This window comes from Dermochelys coriacea, chromosome 7 (assembly GCF_009764565.3).
Source record: "Dermochelys coriacea isolate rDerCor1 chromosome 7, rDerCor1.pri.v4, whole genome shotgun sequence".
Lineage (NCBI taxonomy): Eukaryota > Metazoa > Chordata > Testudines > Dermochelyidae > Dermochelys > Dermochelys coriacea.
In genome coordinates, this window is record NC_050074.1 from 37,421,793 (window position 1) to 37,444,489 (window position 22,697).

General features: G+C 41.9%; 2 protein-coding genes across 4 annotated transcripts in view; one reads left to right on the forward strand and one right to left on the reverse strand.

The window, feature by feature from the left end:
• Positions 1–18,494, forward strand: part of RAB43 (RAB43, member RAS oncogene family) — a 53,864-nt gene extending 35,370 nt beyond the window's left edge. For both annotated transcript variants that reach the window (XM_038408862.2, XM_038408863.2), the window contains exon 3: positions 15,995–18,494. In XM_038408862.2, the coding sequence (XP_038264790.1) occupies positions 15,995–16,290 (296 nt within the window). In that variant the 3' untranslated portion in view covers positions 16,291–18,494. The remainder of the gene's footprint in view (positions 1–15,994) is intronic.
• Positions 8,470–22,697, reverse strand: part of LOC119858378 (haloacid dehalogenase-like hydrolase domain-containing 5) — a 36,790-nt gene continuing 22,562 nt past the window's right edge. For both annotated transcript variants that reach the window (XM_038408860.2, XM_038408859.2), the window contains exons 4-8: positions 22,545–22,638; positions 17,580–17,613; positions 15,159–15,333; positions 14,375–14,563; positions 8,470–11,549 (exon numbers count right to left, since the gene is read on the reverse strand). In XM_038408860.2, the coding sequence (XP_038264788.1) occupies positions 11,132–11,549; positions 14,375–14,563; positions 15,159–15,333; positions 17,580–17,613; positions 22,545–22,638 (910 nt within the window). In that variant the 3' untranslated portion in view covers positions 8,470–11,131. The remainder of the gene's footprint in view (positions 11,550–14,374; positions 14,564–15,158; positions 15,334–17,579; positions 17,614–22,544; positions 22,639–22,697) is intronic.

Sequence of the window (22,697 nt, forward strand, 5' to 3'; positions counted from 1 at the left end):
AGTGGGAGGCCTGTTGGGGGGTGCTGAGCAGTGGGGAAGATCTGTGTGTCAGGGCACCAGGCAGTGGGGGTCTGTGTGGGGCATTGTTTAGTTGTGAGGAAGGGCACTGGGAGGGAGGAGAAATGTGTGTGTATTGGGAAACTAGCGAGTGGGGGGTTCTGTGTGGGGTGCTGGGAGGGTGGTGGTGTGCACAGCAGTGTGCATTTGTGGTGGAAATGTGGGGAGGGGGGTTGGGGCAGGGCTCTGGGCATAGTGGGTTCAGGGGATGCAGGACATAGTGGATCCAGGGCAGAGGAGCTGTGTGGTGCAGCATGGGCCCACCCCCAACAGGACGGGGCATGCTGGTAGCACAGGGACAGGCAGATCAGTGTACCCCATTGCCCCTGGCTGGCCCCGTCCTTCCCGCTGCTCACCTCCTCAGTGAAGGCAAGGGTAGGGAGTGCAGGGATGGGTCCTGGCAGTGCTTACCTGGGGAGGATCCTGGAAAGCAGCCGGCAGGTCTCCGAGGTAAGTGTCAGCTGGGCTGAGCCAGCAGCGTGGCCCGGACTCCCCACAGCAAACTGTGTGCAGACTGGTCCACCTAGCTCATGGCAGAGCCAAGGAAAGGAGGCACCTGCCTCTGCATGTGCTGATTCCCCCCAGGGCAGGCCCAGCTCACTTACCCACATTGGCAAGCAGGGATTGCACTTGGCGGCGGACATCTGTTCGATGTACAATCGGGACGCCATTTGTCCCAAAATTCAGGTAACATTTTAACATTTGGTAGTGAAATAGAAAATCAGTCGATTGGGAACGTCCCATTAAACCCGATTGTGATCTGTTATCTACTGGCAATTTGTGGTTTTTCAGGTTGTTTTCAGGTGTAACGCTGAAGCTGGGGCTGAAGACAGGACTGTGGGGCCTCCCCTCTGTGACTGAGGCTGGGGCTGGAGCCAGGGCTAGAACTGGGACCCTTTGTTCCCCTGCCCTGTAACTGGGTCTGATTTTGCAACCAGGATCCTGGGCACCAGTCCTGCAGTTTCAACCAGGGGCTGGAACTGGAGCCCTGTGCCCCTGGCCCCATGGCTTCTCCTGGGGGCTGGAGCTGGAGCCCCATGCCCCATGGCTTATGGTGCGGGCTGCAGCAGGGGCCACACACCCCTCTTGCATCTTCCTAGGGCTGTGCGCCCCCTCTCATGGCTCCGGTTGGGACTGTGTACCTGTGGCTCTCCTTCTTCCTCTCCTCCTGCCCCCCGCTCACCCAATGTGTCCTGATATTTCACTCTTGCGATCTGCTCACCCTATAACTACCCAGTAATCTATGTCATGCTCATTGCTAGCGTTGCTAAGCTTATGGAACATTTATGGAATGTTCTAGAAAACAGTGCCCTTTGCAGTCACAGAAGGATCTTTTCGCAGTACTAAACAGTCAGAGCTGAGGTCAGAAAAAAGTCAGATCATTCATTCAAGCCATTTCACTTCCTTCTGCTAGGTCTCTGGGGAAGAGGGCAACTGATATGAACACAGAAGTAATCCTCTAGGTTCCCAAACTTTTCATATTGCATACCCACTTCCGGATCTACCAGTTGCCCGCATATCCCTAGCAGAATACAGGTTTTATAATTCTAACCTTTTTAATGCCCAAACATTGTACAAAATGTACAAATTATAATACACATATACACACACAATATATAGGACTATAATAATACATATAATTTATGGTTTTAGTTTGAATGTATACTTTCTTTTGACCAACTTAAAAATGGCTTAATAGTACTACTCACCATTAACGTGACAGCTGAAGTGGTTTGTCCAAGCACAGGCCTATAATATGTGGAGTGATAGGTGATAGTTTGAGTTATAAATTGTTTTCTACACAAAGGTGCTGACGATACTTTGATTTCCATTCAGTGAGTGATGAAAAACCACTTTCACACAGGTAAGTTCTAGCAAACGGCATCAAAACCTTGACAGCCCTGTCTGATAATTCGGGGAACTCTGCTCGCATTTGGATCCAAAACTTAGCCAACCGCTTTTGTTCAAACTCACTCTTGAGTCTGGCATTAGCTGAGATGTCCAGAAGATTCTCTTGTTCTTTTATTGACAAGTCTTGCAGCATGGGTACTACAGAAAAATTTGTGAAAGGGTAATGGACCCATCTGTTTGTATTTCCCACTGAGGAAAAGTACTCGCATAATTGTCTCACCAGTTCAGTAAGACATTGCTTGATATCACCTTTAACACTGTCTTTCAACTGTAGTTCATTCATTGTCAGGAATTCATGCACGTTTGGGAAAATTTCAGTGTTATTTTCCTCCATGCAGCGACCCCAGAATTGCAGGTTTTTTGTCCTGGGCATTGACGATGGTTGCATTCAGCCCTTGAAATCTTAGATTTAGCTCATTCAGGCAAGAGACTATATCTGACAAGTATCCCAGTCATGAGAGCCAGACCGTGTCAGCGAAAGAGTGGGAATGGGTGGTCTGTAAAGAATACCTTGATCTCAGAGTGAAGTTCAAAGAAATGTGCCAAGACCTTGCCATGGGACAGCCATCAAACCTCCACGTGGAGCAATAGATTGATGTGCTCGCTTCCCATCTCATAACATAGAGCAGAAAAGATTCTGGGATTTAAGGGTCGAGCTTTTATAAAGTTTACCATCCTCCCCATATTGTCCAGCACCTCCTTCAAGTTGATTGGCATGCTTTTAGCAGCAAGTGCTTCCCTATGTATGCTGCAATGCACCACATCACATAGGGAGCGACTGATCTGATACATATCACTACCCCACTGGGCCTTCCAGTCATTGGCTTTGCTCTGTCAGTGCAGATGCCAATACCTCATGACCAGATGATATGTTGATTTATGAAGCTGTCAAGCAACTAGAAAATCATCTTAGCTATTGTTCTGGTAGGCAGCAACAGGCAAAACAAAACATCCTCCTGTAGTGCACCTTCATAAATGTGTCGCACATACACCAGAAGGTGAGCTAAGCCTGCCATGTAAAAAATCATGGAGCAGGTCCTCAAGGAATCCATTTTGAAGCACTTAGAGGAGAGGAAAGTGATCAGGAACAGTCAGCATGGATTCAACAAGGGAAAGTCATGCCTGACTAATCTAATTGCCTTCTATGATGAGATAACTGGCTCTGTGGATGAGAAGAAAGCAGTGGACATGTTATTCTTTGACTTTAGCAAAGCTTTTGATACGGTCTCCCACAGTATTCTTGCAAGTTAAAGTAGTATGGGCTGGATGAATGGACTATAAGGTGGATAGAAAGCTGGCTAGATCATCAGGTAGTGATCAATGGCTCCATGTCTAGTTTGCAGCCAGTATCAAGCAGAGTGCCCCAAGGGTTGGTCCTGGGGCTGGTTTTGTTCAATATCTTCATTAATGATCTGGAGGATGGCGTGGATTGCACCCTCAGCAAGTTTGCAGATGACACTAAACTGGGAAGAGTGGTAGATATGTTGGAGGGTAGGGATAGGATACAGAGGGTCCTAGATAAATTAGAGGATTGGGCCAAAAGAAATCTGATGAGGTTCAACAAGGACAAGTGCAGAGTCCTGTACTTAGGATGGAAAAATCCCATGCACCACTACAGACTAGGGACCAAACTGCTAGGCAGCACTTCTGCAGAAAAGAACCTAGGGGTTATAGTGGACGAGCAGCTGGATAGGAGTCAACAGTGTGCCCTTGTTGCCAAGAGGCTAACGGCATTTTGGGCTGTATAAGTAGAAGCATTGCCAGCAAATTGATGGACATGATCGTTCCCCTCCATTCGGCATTGGTGAGGACTCATCTGGAGTACTGTGTCCAGTTTTGGGCCCCACACTACAAGAAGGATGAAGAAAAATTGGAGAATCCTGCGGAGGGCAACAAATACGATTAGGGGGCTGGAGAACATGACTTATGAGGAGAGGCTGAGGGAACTGGGATTATTTAGTCTGCAAAAAGAGAAGAATGAGGGGGGATTTAATAGCTGCTTTCAACTACCTGAAAGGGGGTTCCAAAGAGGATGGATATAGAATGTTCTCAGTGGTAGCAGATGACAGAACAAGGAGTAATGGTCTCAAGTTTCAATGGGGGAACTTTAGGTTGGATATTAGGAAAAACTTTTTCACTAGGAGGGTGATGAAGCACTGGAATGGGTTACCTAGGGAGGTGGTGGAATCTCCTTCCTTAGGTGTTTTTAAGGTCAGGCTTGACAAAGCCTGGCTGGGATGATTTAGTTGGGGATTGGTCCTGCTTTGAGAAGGGGGTTGGACTAGATGACCTCCTGAGGTCCCTTCCAACCCTGATATTCTATGATTCATATCTGTGGATTTGTCTAGCTACAGAGCAAAGAATTGGCGGCTACTGACATGGTTAACTAATTGAGTTAGGACATCGTTGGCCATGTCATCAATTCAATGTGACACCGTGTTGTTTGATAATGGCACTAACTGAATTAAATTTTTGCGCTTTCTTTCCAAGCATAGCGCTTACCACGTCTGCAGCCACAAGTAGTATTAGTTCCTCTGATATGGTGTGAGATTTCCCTAACTTTGCAACTCTGTAATTCACTAAGTAGGATACTTCAAGGGCCTTCATATTGTCAGCAGAAGCAGAGCACAAAACTTTTGTGCTTGCCATTAGCTGTGCAAACGTCCGCTTTAAAAATTCTGGTGGTTTGTCCTTGCGTTGTTCATGTTGCGTTTCCAAGTGTCTGTGTAGAAGAGATAGGGTGGCCACATGTCCCAAGTTGAGGGGGAAAGTCCCAAAATGCAGAGTTCAAATCTCGGACCCAAGATGAATAACTCTGGGAAGCATTTGTCACAGATTTCCTGTGGAGCTGTTCCACACCTGCCCGAGACTCAAGGCAGCACCAGCCTCTTCCCGGTGGGGGAAGGAGGGGCTGAGGTGGGCCTTTGTTCCCCCGCCCTCCACAATGAGGCCCCACCCCGCCTTCCTCTCCCCACCAAGGTCCAGCTTCTGGCCTGGCCAGAGGGCAGGGGCTGGGCAGTAGTAAGAGCTGCCCAAGAAGCCTCTGCCGCTGTGGGGAGCCCTGGACCCACCACCTGCCCTGGGCAGCATGCCCTGGGGACGGGGACACAGGCCAGAGCTGCTCTCAGGCACCCCAGCTCCCTGCCCAGGGCAGGTGGAGGGTCCAGGACCTCATGTGTGGTATAAATTTGGGATGAGAACACAGGACAACTGGAATGAGACTTTTATAAGCAAAACTGATTAACTGAATTGTCACTGTGCAGAAGTGTTATCAGACCGCAAACAGCTGGTGTCCCTAGCCTCTGTCGGTGTCCCTAGCCTCTGTTGGTCAAAGGGTGGATGGCAAGAGAGAGATCACTTGATCATCATTTGCTGTTAGGTTCACTCCCCCTGGGGCACCTGGCATCGGCCACTGTCAGGAGACAGGATACTGGGTTGGATGGACCTTTGGTCTGACCCAGTATGGCCATTCTTATGTTCTTAGCTACCGACAGCGGAAGAACCTTATGCAAACATTTCATGCCATTGGGTGATGGAGGTTCCTAGTAGCACTATAGTTAAGGCTGTGCTCCAATTTGCACTTAGAGCAAGAATATCATCTCTCTCTTTCACATCAATATTTACATTTAGTCTCTAAATTCAACAGACTTACCCTTCATTGGCCAAGTGAATTCTCAATCATCTTTTCTTTGAAAAATAGTTACCAACTTTGGCAGAGAAACAAGCCCATCCTTAAGAACGTAACTCTCCAGCTCACTCAGCAGAGTGGGCAGCAAGAATTGATCTGGGGTGTGTGTTTGTGGAGGGGGGGCATGGAAGAGACATGGGGGTCTGAACAGGTATGGATAGCTGAGCAGCGCTGTAAGGGAGCAGGGAGACATGGCTGCTGTGCAGGGACAGAAGAAGGGCTTGGTGCAGCACCCAGGCATACTAGGCAGCAGCAGCACCACCAAAGGGGGAAGGGCTGAGAACCATGTGTGGAAGAGAAGAAAAGGGGCTGTGGAATGGAGCATCAACAGCATCTGAGTCTGTGAGGAGTCAGCAAGGGCTGGAGGGGCCAGGATGATTGACAGCACCATGCTGAAGGAGAGGAGGTTTGACAGAGAGCCACGTGAGAGCCTGGGAGATGGTACAAGGGAGGACCAGAGCCTTGCCACAATAGCTTGGGTACTTGAAGGGTCCGTCCGCCTTCCCCCGCCCCCCAGCATCACTGCATCAGCTGCATAATGCAGAGGCAGCAGCAATAGGAGGAGCCCCAGTTTATTGTATGCTCAAAGAACCTCACCACTACCCCCAGCTCTTTGTACTCTTGGTGGAAAACATGAAGTGTCCCTCCACTAGCAGCAGCAAAGAACTGACTAGCAGCTACCAACTGTAATCATCGGTGCAGGGAGGTGCTAGCAGAGAATTTGACTCAGCTCGAGGTAGTAATACCCTTGTCTCACGAGAATCCATGCAGTGGGGCATGAGCTGCAGACAGCATCTTGTCAAGTGTTCTTGCAGCCCTAAAAAATGTGTGCAGGCAGCCGGATACCTCACTTGGAAGCTTGGTTAATGGTCTTTGCTAATGTCTCTATGGCATTATCAAGCCAAAGAGCAAATTCCATGTTAGCAGGGCCAGGGCAAACCCACCCAGAAAGCCTCCCATGGCCTTATCAGCTTCCACAGCATTCACATTTGCACTTAAGCCCAAGTTTCCAAGCACTACGTGATCCAGAACTTCCCATTCAGTTCAAGGAGGTACAGTCTTAAGTGCAATGGCCTCATTGGGACCAACCCATGCTAACTGCATTAAGTAAAGCAGGCCTATAGAGTCCCATAATTACTTCGACACGCTTGCCTTGAAGGAGATCTCTGCAGCAATTTTCAACAGAACAGTGACAGCTTTGGCACAGGTACGCTGCTCAGCAGCAAGCTTCAGCCTATCACAGCAGAGGATATTCACCCTCAGTGTTCTGCAATGAAAGGGAGTGAATTTGATAGAAGCTGGCATCAAGAACCAGCAATCAGCCCTTCTTCTCCCACTGAGTCAGGAGGTTGAACTTCCTTCTCCTTCTCTACACAGAGGCATCCCACACCTCCCCCGTCAAGTAGGCTTCATGGTACCCTAACCCTTACCTTCCTATTCAGAATCATTTAGGACTTCACTGAGGTTCTTTCATGCCCCCAGCTGTTCTCCGTCCTTGACTTATTTTCATCACCAATCTGCTTCCTGGACAAATAATGGGGGGAGGGGAAGGATACAGCTGGAAAGCATATGCAAAGCAAGGCAGGACTCTAAAGAAACAGCCCTGTTACATCCCCTTCCCCATGCTCACACTGCTTTCAGTAGCACCTTTGGGAATTAGCCAGTTTTCCAATCTCACCCAACTGGGCATTAACTGCTTTCTAAACACCAATACTACAACCCACTTCTCTGTGCTCACCCAGTTTATCAAGTTGAGCCCTCACCTGTTTCCTAAGCAGCAGGGCCCTAACTCATGGATTTAAGAGCGAGACAAACAGATCAGCTCCTTCATGCTTTGTACTTTTCATTCCTTTCTGCATCCCCACTTTCTGTTCTTTGTAGTGATGGCTCCTAAATCTGGCAGTAAGTAAGTCTAGAAAAACTGTCTACTCAGCCTCTTAAAATTTGCAGAATAAGGTTCAGGATCTGTTTTATATCTCCACTTCATGGCAAAGATTTTGTAGACTTACAAGTGTTAGATTTCAGGAATATACTTACAGAGCATGAACATGAACATTACTCCCCCCCGAATGCTTCACAAAAAAGGGGCATGATTCCTGATAGCGGTTATTAGTATTCTTTCCCAAAAGTTTCCATTGACGCCAACACTGGAGAGATTGTGTTGTGTATACTTTCATCTCACCATAAAAGTCTACATTAAAAATATGGACAAATTTAAAAGATTGCATTGTGAAACTCATTCATTTTCTTAAATAGACTAGATTACTATATATCACAGCATGGACAGCACTTAAGACTTGGCTTTTGTTTGAAGGACTTCTCTCATTACACTTCTAACATGGAGTCTGGGAAAATAAAATATATTAAAAAACAAAAAACCACAATCCCAGAAACCTCTGGTTTGCTCACCTAAGTAGATCTTAAGAGTCAAGTTCTCTTGATCTAAAAAATAATTTTTTTTAGTTAAAATTTACTACAAATTATCCACAATTAAAGAAATTCTTCACTTAATGAACGGACAAGGAGCATCAGCTATTCTTAAAACTAGCACAACTCTAGCTTAACAAATGTAGGCAGTACAATGAAAGGAATTATCTATTTTGTATCATTTTATCTAGCCAAGGATTTCAAATTGAGAATTTTTATTTTTCAGTTTATGAACCAATCCTTCACTGGTGGTGCACAGGGAGACATTCAAAAACTATTCACATATATTTGTTTTAAATATTTAAATCCTGATGCACTCCTCTTTTTGAGCTATTTTCCAAATTCAAAGAAAGCACAGATTCTACAAAAGTGAAGAGCACACATAATTTGGGATTAAAAATACTGTAAGTTTTATTTCAGTAAAAATGAGTACAGGATACACTATTTTTCAAAAAATACAAAGATGAAGAATAAAACATTCAGAGAAATGAGGAACAAGTTCTACTTTGTGGAATTCAAACACTAACCTTCTTCTAGCTGTTTTATGCTAAATTTTAAATCTGCAGATGCTACTATACCTGCACAGTAGCCTGCTTAATATAGGGTTTAGATGCCATAGGAGTCGTGTGTGTGAAACACTGCCAATTCCAGTGTAATGAGAGTAGGAACCTGAGACAGGTGGAAGAAAGAGATACTGAAAAGACGGATAATGGGGCAGAAGAAGGAAAAAGCACCTCTCAAAGGGTAGCCTAACAGGTACAGAATGTCAGTTTCAGTGCTTGCCTTGGAATGGTCTAGAAATGGTCTTTTCCTATGTCTGATATGATATTAATTTGACTCCTCAGGGAATAATTAAAAGCAGTGCTCCACTGCATGTAGTTACCATGCAGACCTGTAAACTAAGGCCCTCTCTCCACTGTGAAGACCATTTGGAGATTATCCTTTGGGGATTGCCGCATCTTGATTTTAGTTATCCGGTTCCCAAACATGGGATCACTACATTTTAGTTTAATTTACAGTACTTGAGACACTGCCCAATTGTAGTTAATTGACAAAGGCTGTCAGAGCATTTGGGTGGCATTTATTGCTTGTACAACACTTCTTTCACACTAGTTTGGATTCTGCACCTTCCCCAAGATGAACAAAAGCCACAGAAGTCAAAGGATTATATTTTTTTCTTAGCGTATCACCTTCGTGTGCACTAAGTTAAAAACAGATCCTAATAACCAAATGAACAAACAAGACCTCTCTCAGACATGTAAACTGCTAAGGAGCTTCAATGCCAATAAATTTCTTACTTTCAGTTAAAGCTTAATTGACTGCAAAAGGTAGAAGAAAGTTTTGTTAGCAACTGTATTATGCTAATTATTTTGCCACATCTCTAATATGACTAAATGTTTTCCAAACAGCTGAAGCGCAAGTTAATATTTTAGTTGGTTTGGACAAGCTGCATACATTATTCTTGCATAAGCTGTACATCAGACTAGGTGCTGGAAGGTACTTCTGTAGGCGCGAACTCTTTTTAAATATGTGAAAACCTCACACACACACACACACACACACACACACACACACACACACATTGACTAGACTGTTTTCTGTTGTTCATCAACCTCCACACTTTACTACATGATGTACGTTGGGGCCACTCTCCTGCATTAGGAGTTAAAGAATTCTGCAACACGCTTCAGTACTAAAATGTGGCAGAGCTTTAGTATAACCCTAGCATTTCAAAATTCCCTAACCATAGTCTTTACATATAAGTATTCGATACACTTAGATGGCATAGCATACTGCTAAGGAAAGAGGCACATGTGGTTGGTCACAACAGAAAGAACCAGTAAAGGCAAGGCACAAGCACACAGTATTGCTGTTGTGTTTTTTCCAGTGAAGGAGCAGGAAACCTACTCGACTCAAATCAAAATAATTAAATCTAGAAGACTAGATTCTGTTAATATTTGTTAGAGTCTGTTTATGGCAACATTAGGAGTGACTGAATCAGCAGTGATGATGGTAGAGAACGGACTCAAAAAGTCTGTAAAGAGTAATAAAAACACTGCTTGAAAATATTTGACATCATCAATATTCTCTCCCCATCACTCAATGACTTTACAGCTTTCTCGATTTCATGCTGCTAATTTAATTGAAGATGTGAAAAGAAAAGTTGGCCAGAAGGTCTTTTCACTGAACAGGTTCCTATTTAAAGAGAGCAGATCTAATGTCTCACCCGTATAAGAAAACAAAACAAAAACACAGTTAGCTGCAGATCCTGAGATTTTCATCTATAAGAAAAGAGTTTCCAGTCCAGAGAAGATTCTGTGTATGAAGTTGCAATTGAACTTGCATTTCCTGCAATTAACTGATGTTTCTATGTCATTGGTCCAATGATATAATCATGGCTAGAATCACTGGTCCATCTAGTTAGTTTGGCTATTTTTGCTCATGCAACATAGGACATGTGCAAAGCATGCTTTGAACGTAGACCTACAATGTTATAACTGGAGGAAGCTATAAATAATATTTCAGAAGACAATCTCTTTGTGTTAAAACAGTTGAAGTGTTTTATAAAAATGGTAACAGACTAAATAAATTAAATCACTGTTTAAAACAGCCATGGGAATAGTCACCTGTTAAAACAAATATATCATACTTAGACACATGACAAACTCAGCTGCATATTAGACCTAAGGCAGGTTAGAGACCACACTGGTTTGAAGTTTCAAGTAAAAAAAACTATGCATTGTTTGCATTGTTGCACCTCTCTAGTACCAACTGCATTGTTTGCAGTTAAATACAATTGACAGAAGAAATTTCAGAAACATGATTAATAAATTTTAAAATACATGGAAATTCTACTTTCCTCATAACATTACTGTCAGGAGGTAATTATGACAAACAAGGCCAGTTATGCTGTGCTACATAGGAGACACAAATTCGGGAAAGTGTTTTAAAAATATTGAGGTTAAAGAGTTAAACATGTTAGAAAGCAAAATTTTGTATTGTGCTGTAAACCCTGATGTGCTTTTGGACGATTACCTAGTGTAATCCTTAAAAAGTTCTAGTATCTTGATTAGGTGCAAAATTCTCCAGTTGGTAGATCAGATCTACAGCAGCATCAACATCTAGTACAATATGGTCTGGCTCTACTAAAGCAGGATCAAATCTAAAATCTCTGTGACCATGGAACACAGTCTCAGTTATACTCTCCCTGGTATCAGAGGGCACCTCTGTGCGAGGATTGTAAACCCCAGTACAAACAAGAACAGACCTACAATTGGTGGCAGTAGCAGGTGCTAGCTCGTTTTGCCAAGTGTGGTCTATTTCATCATCCTGAGAAATAGTGGCAGACCTGGTCCCAGCAGCAACTTTGGCCTGGATACGTCCTTTGGAACCTTTTCTGGAATTCTTCTCTTCAAGGTAACGATTATAAAGGTTAGCACCATAAATATCAGTCATTAGGTTGTCCCTGGAAAGCCAAAAATATGGTTTCATCAGCAAAGCAAAGTCAAATTAGCAGACTTCAGATGTATCTAAAATATTTTTTGCAAAGTTTTGGTAAACAGAATTCCATTTCCCCACACAAATACATGAAAATATGTGAAGTATTTGATAACTATAGATAGGGAAAAAAGTCAGCCCAACAATAGCTATTTTTATTATATCTTTTTCCATCATTCATGAGTAAAGCTACGTTTTTTAGTCACAGGTATTTTTTTTTAGTAAAAGTCATGGACAGGTCACTGGCAATAAAAAAAAATTCAGGGCCTGCGACCTGGCCATAACTTTTACTATATACCCCTAACTAAAACTTGGGATGGGGTGCTGCAGGTGCTGGGGAGGAAGGCCCGCTGCTGCTGCTGGGTGGGGGAGGAGATGGGAGGCAGCGCATGGCCCGGAACTCCTGTTGGTGCTGGGTGGGGGTTGGCAGTCTCCCTAACCCGTTCCAATCGGCATGTCCCTGCAGCTCCGCACGCTGTTCCCGCCACAAGCGCTGGCTCCGCAGGTCTCATCGGCCAGGAACTGCAGCCAGTGGGAGCTGCTGGGGGCGGCGCCTATGGGCAGTGCGCGGAGCCCCTTGGCCTCTCCGCCTAGGAGCTACAGGGACATGCCAGTTGGATCCGGGTAGCCTCCCCCGACCCCCAGATAAGCGCTGCCTCACACATGCCTGGCTTGGGCAGCCCCTCAGCCAGTACCAACCACTGCAGAAGTCACAGAAAGTCATAAAATCCGTGACTTCCGTGACAGACATGCAGCCTTATTCATGAGACATTATAGATCTGAATAATTCTTGCTAATGCAGACAGAGGACCAGAAAAAAACATGCATTTATTAGCAGTCCTTGCCAATAGTATATACCAACAATCTAAAAATCAGACACCTTTTCCTTAAATACTTGCACAGCCTGCTTCAGAAAAATGAAACTTTTAATTGGGGAAAAAGGAGTTGTGTATAAATTACTCCAAATTTTTCTACAGAAACTATTAGTATATACAAAAAAGTTAAGGAAATGTTACTGGTTTTCAAAGTCAAGCAGTCTAAAGTTGGGAAATGCCAGAATTAAGTTTTCCCACACACCCCATACATCTTCCAGCATCTGGAAGTGAAAGAGACAGGAGTCCACATTCACTTCACAGTCCTGGTTCATTCTGTCAGTGGCATCCGTCCTGTGGCACTTAAGGAAATAGGGAGTCAAGTGGAAAAAATACACTATGTGGTCATGCAAATAAAGACTGTGAGACATACACATAAGGGTTCAGAACTAAGGCTGCAAGAGCCACTTTCATTCTGTAATGTCTTAACTTGAGTTCTTGACTTGCAACCTTAGCTAGATTCCTTTAACAATTTGTAAGTGTATTCTCCTAGATTAAGAAAAAATACATTTTACTATGTGTAATTAACAACCTTCCCATGATGACTGATCAGTGAGGGAGGGTGAACCCTCAACTTTCAGCATAGACTAGTGGTTTCAACCTGGGGTGCGCAGACCCCAGGGATGGTCAGAAGGCTATGTCTAAGATTTCCAAAAGGGTCCACACCTCCAATTGAAATATTTTAGGAGCTTACAAATGAAAAAAAGGTTAAAATTCACTGGCAGACTTCTACCAACTGAACTAAAGAACTAACTACATCTGATGGCAGAAAGCGGTTATTTTTCATGTACCAGCCACTGCAAGATGACATGTAACACACAAACAGGGGGTTCCATTATTCAGGTGTTGCCACATTTTACAGACAGTATTGCTAAGCACTAAGAATTGGAAATGACACACTGTGGCTAAGTGGTTGGGACCTGAGCCTGTCATAACAGAGTTCTGGGTTCTCTTCCCAGCTTGCACAGACTCAATGGGATATGATAAAAAACCCCAATAAATAAGGGTTGTGAAGGGCACAGAATTATTAGAACTGGTGTGGGATTCATGGTCTTCTCATTCCCAGCACACTGCACTTTCCCATAGGCCAAGGGTATTTTGATAGGAGAAAGCAGTTGCTGCCACCAGTTTGTCTGAATCTCTTTCAGGAAGTGCTACATGGCATGCTGAAGTAACACCAGGATGGTTTATGCACCATGTACTGGAATATTGAGGGGTTTGGGCAAGCTGTCAAAACATGCTGCACTGAAGAAAAAACAGAAGAAAAAGGTGATTTTTGACATCTTATAAGTTGGCCAAATCTGAATGGATTTACAGGTGGACAGCACAAGGCAGCTCCTTCTGTCCATGACTATCCCTCTCCCAAATTTCAAAGTCCTGCTGTAAACCATGGAGGTTCCAAACCTTTAAAAAAAAAAAAAAATTCTGAACAATTTCTATAATGGTGTTAGGCAACCTTAACACAGGGGTTGCTACCAATCCCCCTGTACTGAGAAATGCAACACCAGTTAAACGACGAGGAAAGAGGAGGAATTATAAAATTCCGAAAGATGTCACCGTTTACCCTGAAATATTGAAAGTGCCCTGGAAGACCCTGATCCACAGAAAAAGATTTGTTCATAGTGTGCCAGCCATTTGGTTTAACAGAAAATGTAACTTCTGCTGGCAATGTTACATTTTTTAAATTCCAAATGCAATTAAAAAGGAAAAGAAGGAAAATGTTCAGGGAAAGGAAGGTTCATTTGGAGGTCCCCATTTGAGACGAATACAACAATAACTTTCAAATAAAAAAAGTTAATTTTTTTTAAACAAAAGATTAGGACAAACTAGGAATAAAAGTGGGAGCCACAGAATTTTCCCTGCTGTTATTTGTGTTGTAAACAATTTCCTAACGTGCATATTTGATGATCTTATCCCTTACCCAATGGCATAAAGAGTTTGAATAGGCTTCTTCCAGTGTCTTTGTGCTGCCTGCATCCTAATCAGGTACTCTGCATAGTGATAGGTCAGTTCACTAGGTTTGCCCATCAAGGCCTCATATTTCAGTTCTTTGCCAGTGATCTTCTTGTAAATATTTTCCAAACAAACCATGAATGTCCCATGCCCAAATCTGGAAAAGAGAGATTATTACAAATCAAATTGCACTAAGTACACAAAGAAAAAAAAATAAAGAGTTTCAATTTCATGGATTTTTGGTGATACTAAAAAACAATAAACCTATACTATTAATTCCTGGACACTGGTACCACTTGCAGATTTGAACACTGCTTTAAAGCCAGTTGGATGCTATGGAACACTGCATTAACTCACTGGGAAACACTTGGGGTAGGATGAGGAAAGCAGCAACCTCATGCTGTGTTTTGGGGGGGAAGAGGAGAAATGGCTCGGGGCTGAAAAAGGAGGTTTCACGTAAAAAGGCTAACTTTTACAACTGAAAAATTTGGTGCAAGGAAAAAAAAATGCATTTTTGCAAACCCTGCAAGAACAGAATGTGGCACTTTGCCTGTTTTGCCAAAGGTGTGTTACTTTTGCACAGTTCTGCTCAGGGTCTTGATGCCTATGGCGATGACTACCTCAATGAAAAATTAGTATGAAACATTGTCTCTTCTTGAATTTTGACTACTCCCTTTTATTAGCAACATGGAGAAGCCCGGAATGGTGAAACTGTCTACATTACATGGCATATGTGCTATAACTGCACCTACCTTGGAGACTGTGCCTCAGCCATCCACATCAGATCCATATTACAAGCAAGCACAGGTATATGTGGGTGACTGGCTTGATGATGTGGCTTTCCAGGACAGCCACCAGTCAGTAGAACATCTATTATCAGTTGAAGATTAGTCTCCCATCTGACTGGTTCTCCAAACAAAACAACAGCTGCAAGAACAAGAAAACATTTATGAAATATTAAAAATGAAAGGTAGATATAGTACAATAACTTTCTCAGATTTCTAAACAGCACCACACCCATGTTAAAATTATATATAAAAGAAAAGGAAATATCCTAAAGCAATTTGAACAAACTTCTATATTTAAAAAAAATCACTAAAATGATCTAAGTGCAACGTGGGGCAGGGACCATCTTTTCGTTCTGTGTTTGCACAACCCCTAGCACAATGGGGTCCTGGCCTATGAGTAGAGCTCTGAGGCACTATGATAATACAAATAATAAATGATAAGATGATGATTTTGGTTCAATCTACCTTAAATTTCACATCTTTTGTTACAGAAGAAATTTCAGAAGTTGTTAAAACCTCATACTGTAATCCACAGATTTTACAAGATGAAATTACTTGATCTTCAATGTTAACTAAATTGCCCCATACCACTGAACAGCACTGACATGTCTAATCACATTTATAATACTGTGAATGCCATGTATTAACATACAGCACTGTACATAATAATCAGAACTACTATATGTTTGTCTCTAGACAAAAATACAGTATGGATGTTTATATTCCTAGCTGATTTCGCCCATCGCTAGGAATAAGTCATGGGAAAGATCTAGCTCATAATTTTTTTCTTTCATTCTCAGGCCCAGTTTCTTACTCCCCACATTTCAAACAGATGGAGGTGAGAAGAGGAAGGAATGCCTCTTGCCACAACTTGCAAATGACTCTGCTGACCAGTGTAGGAGCAGGATTGATTGACTCTAATGGGATTCCAGTTCAGCCCTCCTTTCCAGAAACAAGGAAGCACAATCTGCTAGAGGAAGGCAAAAAGGAAAGCAAGCCCCTTATCCTTCTATTACCCCTAAGAGGCCCATGGGTGAACATTCTGTGCCTTGTGGAAGCACCCTGTAACCCCCCCATATACCTCATCTGTATATAATTGTGATATTGAATATAAAGCATGCCTTGTAAGGTATCAGGGGAAAGATTATGATCTGCTGAAAGTCATTTCTCTATCCATATATGTATATCACTAATGCATGTCAAGTTATGATAGTTGTGTTGTATGGTGGTCACTAAAGCATGCTGTAAGTTGGGGAATCAGCCAGATATTAGCTCACCAGAGGCAACAGCAAGGAAAGTAAGTAGCACCCAGGCAGGGTGTCAAACAACCCATCAAAAACGATTGTCCAGCTAGGGAGCTACAATTCAATGACTCACCTGCATGAAGCCACATCAGGGGAATTGCTCAGCCTTGCCTGGAGACTCAGCAATACCTCCAGACTTGCCTGGACTCCTGATCCCCAAGCACATAGGAGTGAGAGTATAAAACAGATACAGAAGCCACATGCTGGGCCTTTCTTCTTCACCCACCTATGCTGCAAGCAACAAGGACACTCTGAAGACTTCAACTGAGGGGACTGGCCCAGATTTCATGGGTGAAATCTGTATTCTATAGACTGCAATATCCAGTGCGGTGAGAAAAACTGCTTAAGCTAGATGTTGCCCAGTCTAATAGGGTTGACAGTTTAGACTGCGTGGTTATATTTCATTTTCTTTTGGTAAATAACTCTGACTTTTTGCATATCACTTAATCTCTCTCTTCGATAGTCAAACTTCTTTTACTGTTGATCTTTACCAGTGAGTTTGCCTGAATTGTGTGGCAAACGTGCTCAGGTTTGCAAAGGCTGGTGTATATCCATTTTCCATTGATGAAGTGGTGAATCAATTAATAAATCTGCATTGTCCGTCTTGAGCAGTGCAAGACAGGCAATTCCTGAGGTACAGTGCTGGGAGCTGGGGGGATTTGGCATTGGTGCCTTTCTCTGTGTGATTCAAGAGTGGCTCTGGAAGCATTCATGCAATATAGCTAGGTATAGGGCTCCACATGCGGTTGTGCTGAGTGATAACAGCACCTGGAGGGGTTTGCTGCTGGTCACTAGTGGGGCATTGTGAGAGACAGCCCAGGCTGAAGAAAGTTCAGGGGGCACACAGTCCCAGGCTGCACCGCGGGGATCCCGTCACACACACAAATGACTATGTTACTGTACTGCGCACACATGTTTTGCATACATTTTATGTAGAAATACTAGAGTTCCCCCTGCCAACCGTCCAAATCATCAATGTAGGGTTCAAGAATTTGTAACTGTAAATAAAATTTACAATGAAGAAGAGATGACATTTAATCTATGCTAGGACAGTTGAAAGATAGGAAAACAGAAGACATACCCTCAATTTTGGGAAGTTCCACAGATGGCAAATGCTGCAACAAGAAAAAGTAAAGTAAAGTAATCTCCACTAAGTTAAACATCCTCTGGTGTTACTAACAAAAAGAAATACAGAGCATTATTCCCATAACTGTTCCTTGGAAAACTGATAGAAGATACACTTTACATTTGGATGTAGCTAGTCCTTGATGTCACTTTGCTTAAAAATTAATATTTCCAAGCACTGAAGCGTGGTCCAGCAGCAAGGACAAGTTGGGACTGACGATTTTTGTGTTCTACATTCACCGCTCTGCTCTATTTGCAAGACTTTGGGCAAGTCAGAATTTCTGTTCCTCAGTTTGCTCATCTGCAAAATAGGTATATTTACCTTTCTACCAGGGACGTTGCAAGGTTTTAATATTTGTATAATGCTTTGAGAATCTCAGCAGACAATATATTTGAGAATACTTCATATTTCTAAGGAAATCAACAGATGTTTTACAACAACTGCTACACAAGGTTCAGCTGGAAGCTAATGATTTGCACTTGCTTCTCCACCCCTCCCAGAGATGACACTCAAGTTAGCACTGTCATGGACTCTTATCTTTGCATGGCAAGCTGAGAGGTGACATTACTGAGTTACACACAATGAACCTCAACTTGGAAATTCCTGGCTTATGTTGTTCTGTGTAAAATCTTCAGTTTTATCTAAGCATTGATGGTGATCACATTCAAAGGACTGCTCCAATCTCTCCAGTACATCTTTAATTAGGTTCATGTAAATACCTAAACTAAAGAAGCAAAATATATTGAGTTACTTTCCAAAGCATCTCCTACCAGATTCTAGCTCTCTTTTCATATGCACATTAACCCATTAGCTATATTTTGGCCCAAGTCCATATTTTGTCATGTCACTGAAAATGAATTTTTTTTTTTTTAATGAAGAAGAGAGAATTGCAGCTGCTCTTTTGGAGCTTTTGAAGTTTGTGTAATTCCTTCCTCATAAAATAGATTGTTAGTGACTCCTCTACAGCTCTTCCTAAACACACACAATGTGTGTATCAAATATCTGTTTGGAAGATGCAATGTGGAGGGGGAAGCAGGTGCCTCTGGGCAATAATCTGCATTTCTAAACTAAGTCATTTCATTGTTTATTTTGCCCCCAAGATTTCTCTACACAGTATGAGCATATATTTAGCCCGCTTATGATCAGCAAGCCCTAAGCCATTTTTAAAATGTTTTTATGTTTATAGCTCTTATTTTTAATCTCACAATATACAAAAAGGGGAAACATTTTTCCTGCACATTTTTAAAGCAAAATGTAATGATCATGAAATAACTGATATTAGAAATTCTTGGCACATAGCTGGTAATCACAGTGCAAGCTTCCAAACTCCATTAGTGACCCACATTGATAATAAGGAAATCAACTCTATGGTGAGTGTTCGTTTTCCCACACAGTTAATCATGTGGAGTTAATCAGCCTCTATAGAGACTGCCAAAAAGAGCATCAATTAGTGGCACTAGTGGTGGTAGTGGGTTTTTTAAGAGACCTTGCATGATAGTTCTGATGACAGTTCTGTACTGTAGCAATAAAACAGATTTATGTTCAAAATGCTGACACAACTGGCTTTGCTATGATATTACTAAGAAAAGTGTGTTTTAGTTCCCATTGTACTCTTGTTGCACACTTCTTTAGAACAGCTACTTGGGCTTCCAACCATGTCATTAGAAGATTTGCATATTATGGCAACATTATACTTCAGGCTAACGATTTTGAATAATGTACATCATACCTATGAGTAATGTCAAAGATTATGTAATATCGGTTGCTATTTTCCAATCTAAAGTATATAAAGTCACTAAAGGCTAAAAATTACTATTATTTAGTTTACTTTGAGATATGCAACAGATGTTTCCCAGAGACATGCAAGATTTAGGCTCTTACAAACTTTTTGGGTTGCTTAGTCACACTATTTTTCTCTCTATCTTTCCAGGCTGCTAAAAGTACTGTATGTGCATTTTTACACTTAAGAAATTCTATCTTGCAGTCATTTCCTGATGCTCTTGTGGTGAGCTGTTCTCAACTGTTCAAACTTATTCTGCAAAAAGAAAACGCGTACTTGTGGCACCTTAGAGACTAACAAATTTATTAGAGCATAAGCTTTTGTGAGCTACAGCTCTAATAAATTTGTTAGTCTCTAAGGTGCCACAAGTACTCCTTTTCTTTTTGCGAATACAGACTAACACGGCTGCTACTCTGAAACCTGTAAGGAGAGTGATCACTTAAGATAAGCCATGGGGGGGGGGGGGAGGAAGGAGGAAAACCTTTCATCGTGACAAGCAAGGTAGGCTATTTCCAGCAGTTAACAAGAATATCTGAGGAACAGTGGGGGGTGGGGTGGGGGGGGAGAAATAGCATGGGGAAATAGTTTTACTTTGTGTAATGACTCATCCATTCCAAGTCTCTATTCAAGCCTAAGTTAATTGTATCCAGTTTGCAAATTAACTTATTCTGTAATCAGTAAATACCGAGTGACTGAGAACAACTAAAAGAAAAGGAGTACCCGTGGCACCTTAGAGACTAACAAATTTATTAGAGCATAAGCTTTCGTGAGCTACAGCTCAAGGTGCCACGGGTACTCCTTTTCTTTTTGCGAATACAGACTAACACGGCTGCTACTCTGAAACCTGAGAACAACTAGTACCTTTACAGACAGAAGTTAAAACAAAAGGCTTCAATTAACTCTCATTAATACATATTTGCAGATATATCAAACAAACAGATTTGTACTTAAGTTAGTATCACATGTATATCAAGTCAACAATACAGTAAAGGCACCATTCCGAGGGCAGACAAAGGCTATCCTGGGTTGTTGGTTTGTTTTGACAGATACCACATGAACATCACCTGCTGTAGAAAACTGGCTTAGAGCGAGAGAGAGAGTGTGTGCGCGCGCGCACACACACACACACACACACACACACACACACAAAATGACTGAAGCTCCTGAGCAGCCATACTGTATATTCTCCAATGGAAATCATAGATTTGGGATAAGCATTTCCAAGGCAGGCATCAGGGAAACGAGGGCTGATTTTACTAACTGAGTAGCCAGATTTTGACTTCAGGGCACAACCATTTGGCCTGTATTATACCTGCCTCAAAAGGAGCATATGTTGTACTATATTTTGTTAGGCAACTGGTTGTTAGAGTTGGATCCCAAAAGAATTTGGGATTTCAAAAAAATATTCCTGACCCAAACTGGGACAAAAAGGCAAAAATCTCAAAAACTTTCATGAACTGATAATCCAAACAAAATTTCAGATCAGGTCAACCAAAACATTTCATGTTGACAGTTTCAAAATGTTTTGGTTTCAATCTTTTAATTAAGACCTTTAATTTATGCTAACAAGTATAAATTAACATTTCAAAACAAAGAAGTTTTGACAAAAAACAAACCTTTCATTTAGAAAATGTTAAAATGGGACATTTTGATAGTTTCAATGCTTTTTGCCAAAAAATAAAATTGGGAGATTCATTCAAAATGACCCTTCCCCACTATCAGTTTTGGTTAAGACAAATCTGCATTTTCCAACAAAATACATTTCATTGGAAAATTTCTGACCAGTTCTACTAGTCATAACCTAGATTTAAAGGAAACAGATCGAGCAGGATGAATAGGAGGAGACTGAGGGGAATCACCTCAAAAGGACATTTTGGAGAACTGTTACTATATCTCCAATTTTTGCTAAAAAAGTAAATATTTAGATATTCGCAGCCTATTAAAATTAAAGTAAGATTGTTGAGTTTAAAAAAAAAATTTTTAAAGTAGAAAAAACACTTCAAACAATTAAATGTGCAGGGGAAACATTGTTACACAAGGAAACTCCCAAGAAACTTCAAGAAAGGAGAGAAGGAATTTATTTTTGACAGTGGAATTTCAGAGAGTGTACTTCAAATATTAAGGAACTAGCCTAAAAAGATTCTTTAGTCTAAGAAACTACAAAGAAGAATACTATTTAATAAAAGAGGAGAGATTTCTTCTGCAAGCTTATGAAAGGTAGTGAATTGAGAGCACTGCAAACTGAAGCAAGGCTCCATTTACATACAATGTGCCTCCATCTCACAGGTTGTACTACAGCAATAACACTGAAGTAAATTTATGAAGAGAATCCATGGCAGCAAATTCAGAAATTTTGGGCAATGGTACTGGCTTAAAGCTGGGTCCCTGTGCTGAGGCAGCTATGCATGCAGTCACAGCTAGGGATCTGGCAATCCACAAGAAGAAACAATTCATATAGCAAGCCTGGGATCCTAATGCCTGAAGTTCAGCGTGAAAGGGAAATTCAGCAGAAATACAAACACACTGTTATGTACGCCTGTGTATCTGTTTTGATATATTTTAGTTAATAGGATAGATAAGCAAACAGTTCCTTTGGAAAGATTGCAACAATTTGCAAAACATTAGTGTACAATCAAAGCAACACCACACCTTAGCAGTAGTAACTTGCCACTACTGTCACATTCTTATGGGTGCTGGGGGGGAAGTTACCTCTCCATCTCTCTTAGATAACTGGTAGACTTTCCAAAGTAGCAGATTTGTCAGGCAACTGCATTAAATCCAAAGTTTTGCCTGTTTTCCTCAATATTAGATAGATCAAAGACTGTAATGCAACACTTTTTTCAAGTCAACCAATTAAAAAATGCCCTAGACTTTATACTGGAAAGTCAATGTGAACTTCAATAAAAGTACTGGCCAAGCTGACTTGTTAGACAAGTATATTGAATAGTTTTTTTAAGTGTTGCAGAGAAACAAGTACATCAGTAGAACTCATGAAGTCAAAGTCAAAAACATATTACAAAATGGAATAAAGTAAACTAAAAAGCCAATTTTGTGATTTTATACCAAGAAGAAATCTTCAAAAGTAGAATGTCAGCCAATGAACAGACACAGAAAGGTTTCAACATAAATCATGCACTCACCAAAACTTTAGGCCGTCTGTCATGGTCAACCATATCCAGCAAAGGGTATGTCTCACGCAGTATATCAATGGTAATAGGTTGACAAAAACCCAGGCTGGGAAAGCACCAGTTAAGGATCCAAAAATACTTATTTGTACAGCTTAACAGATTTTA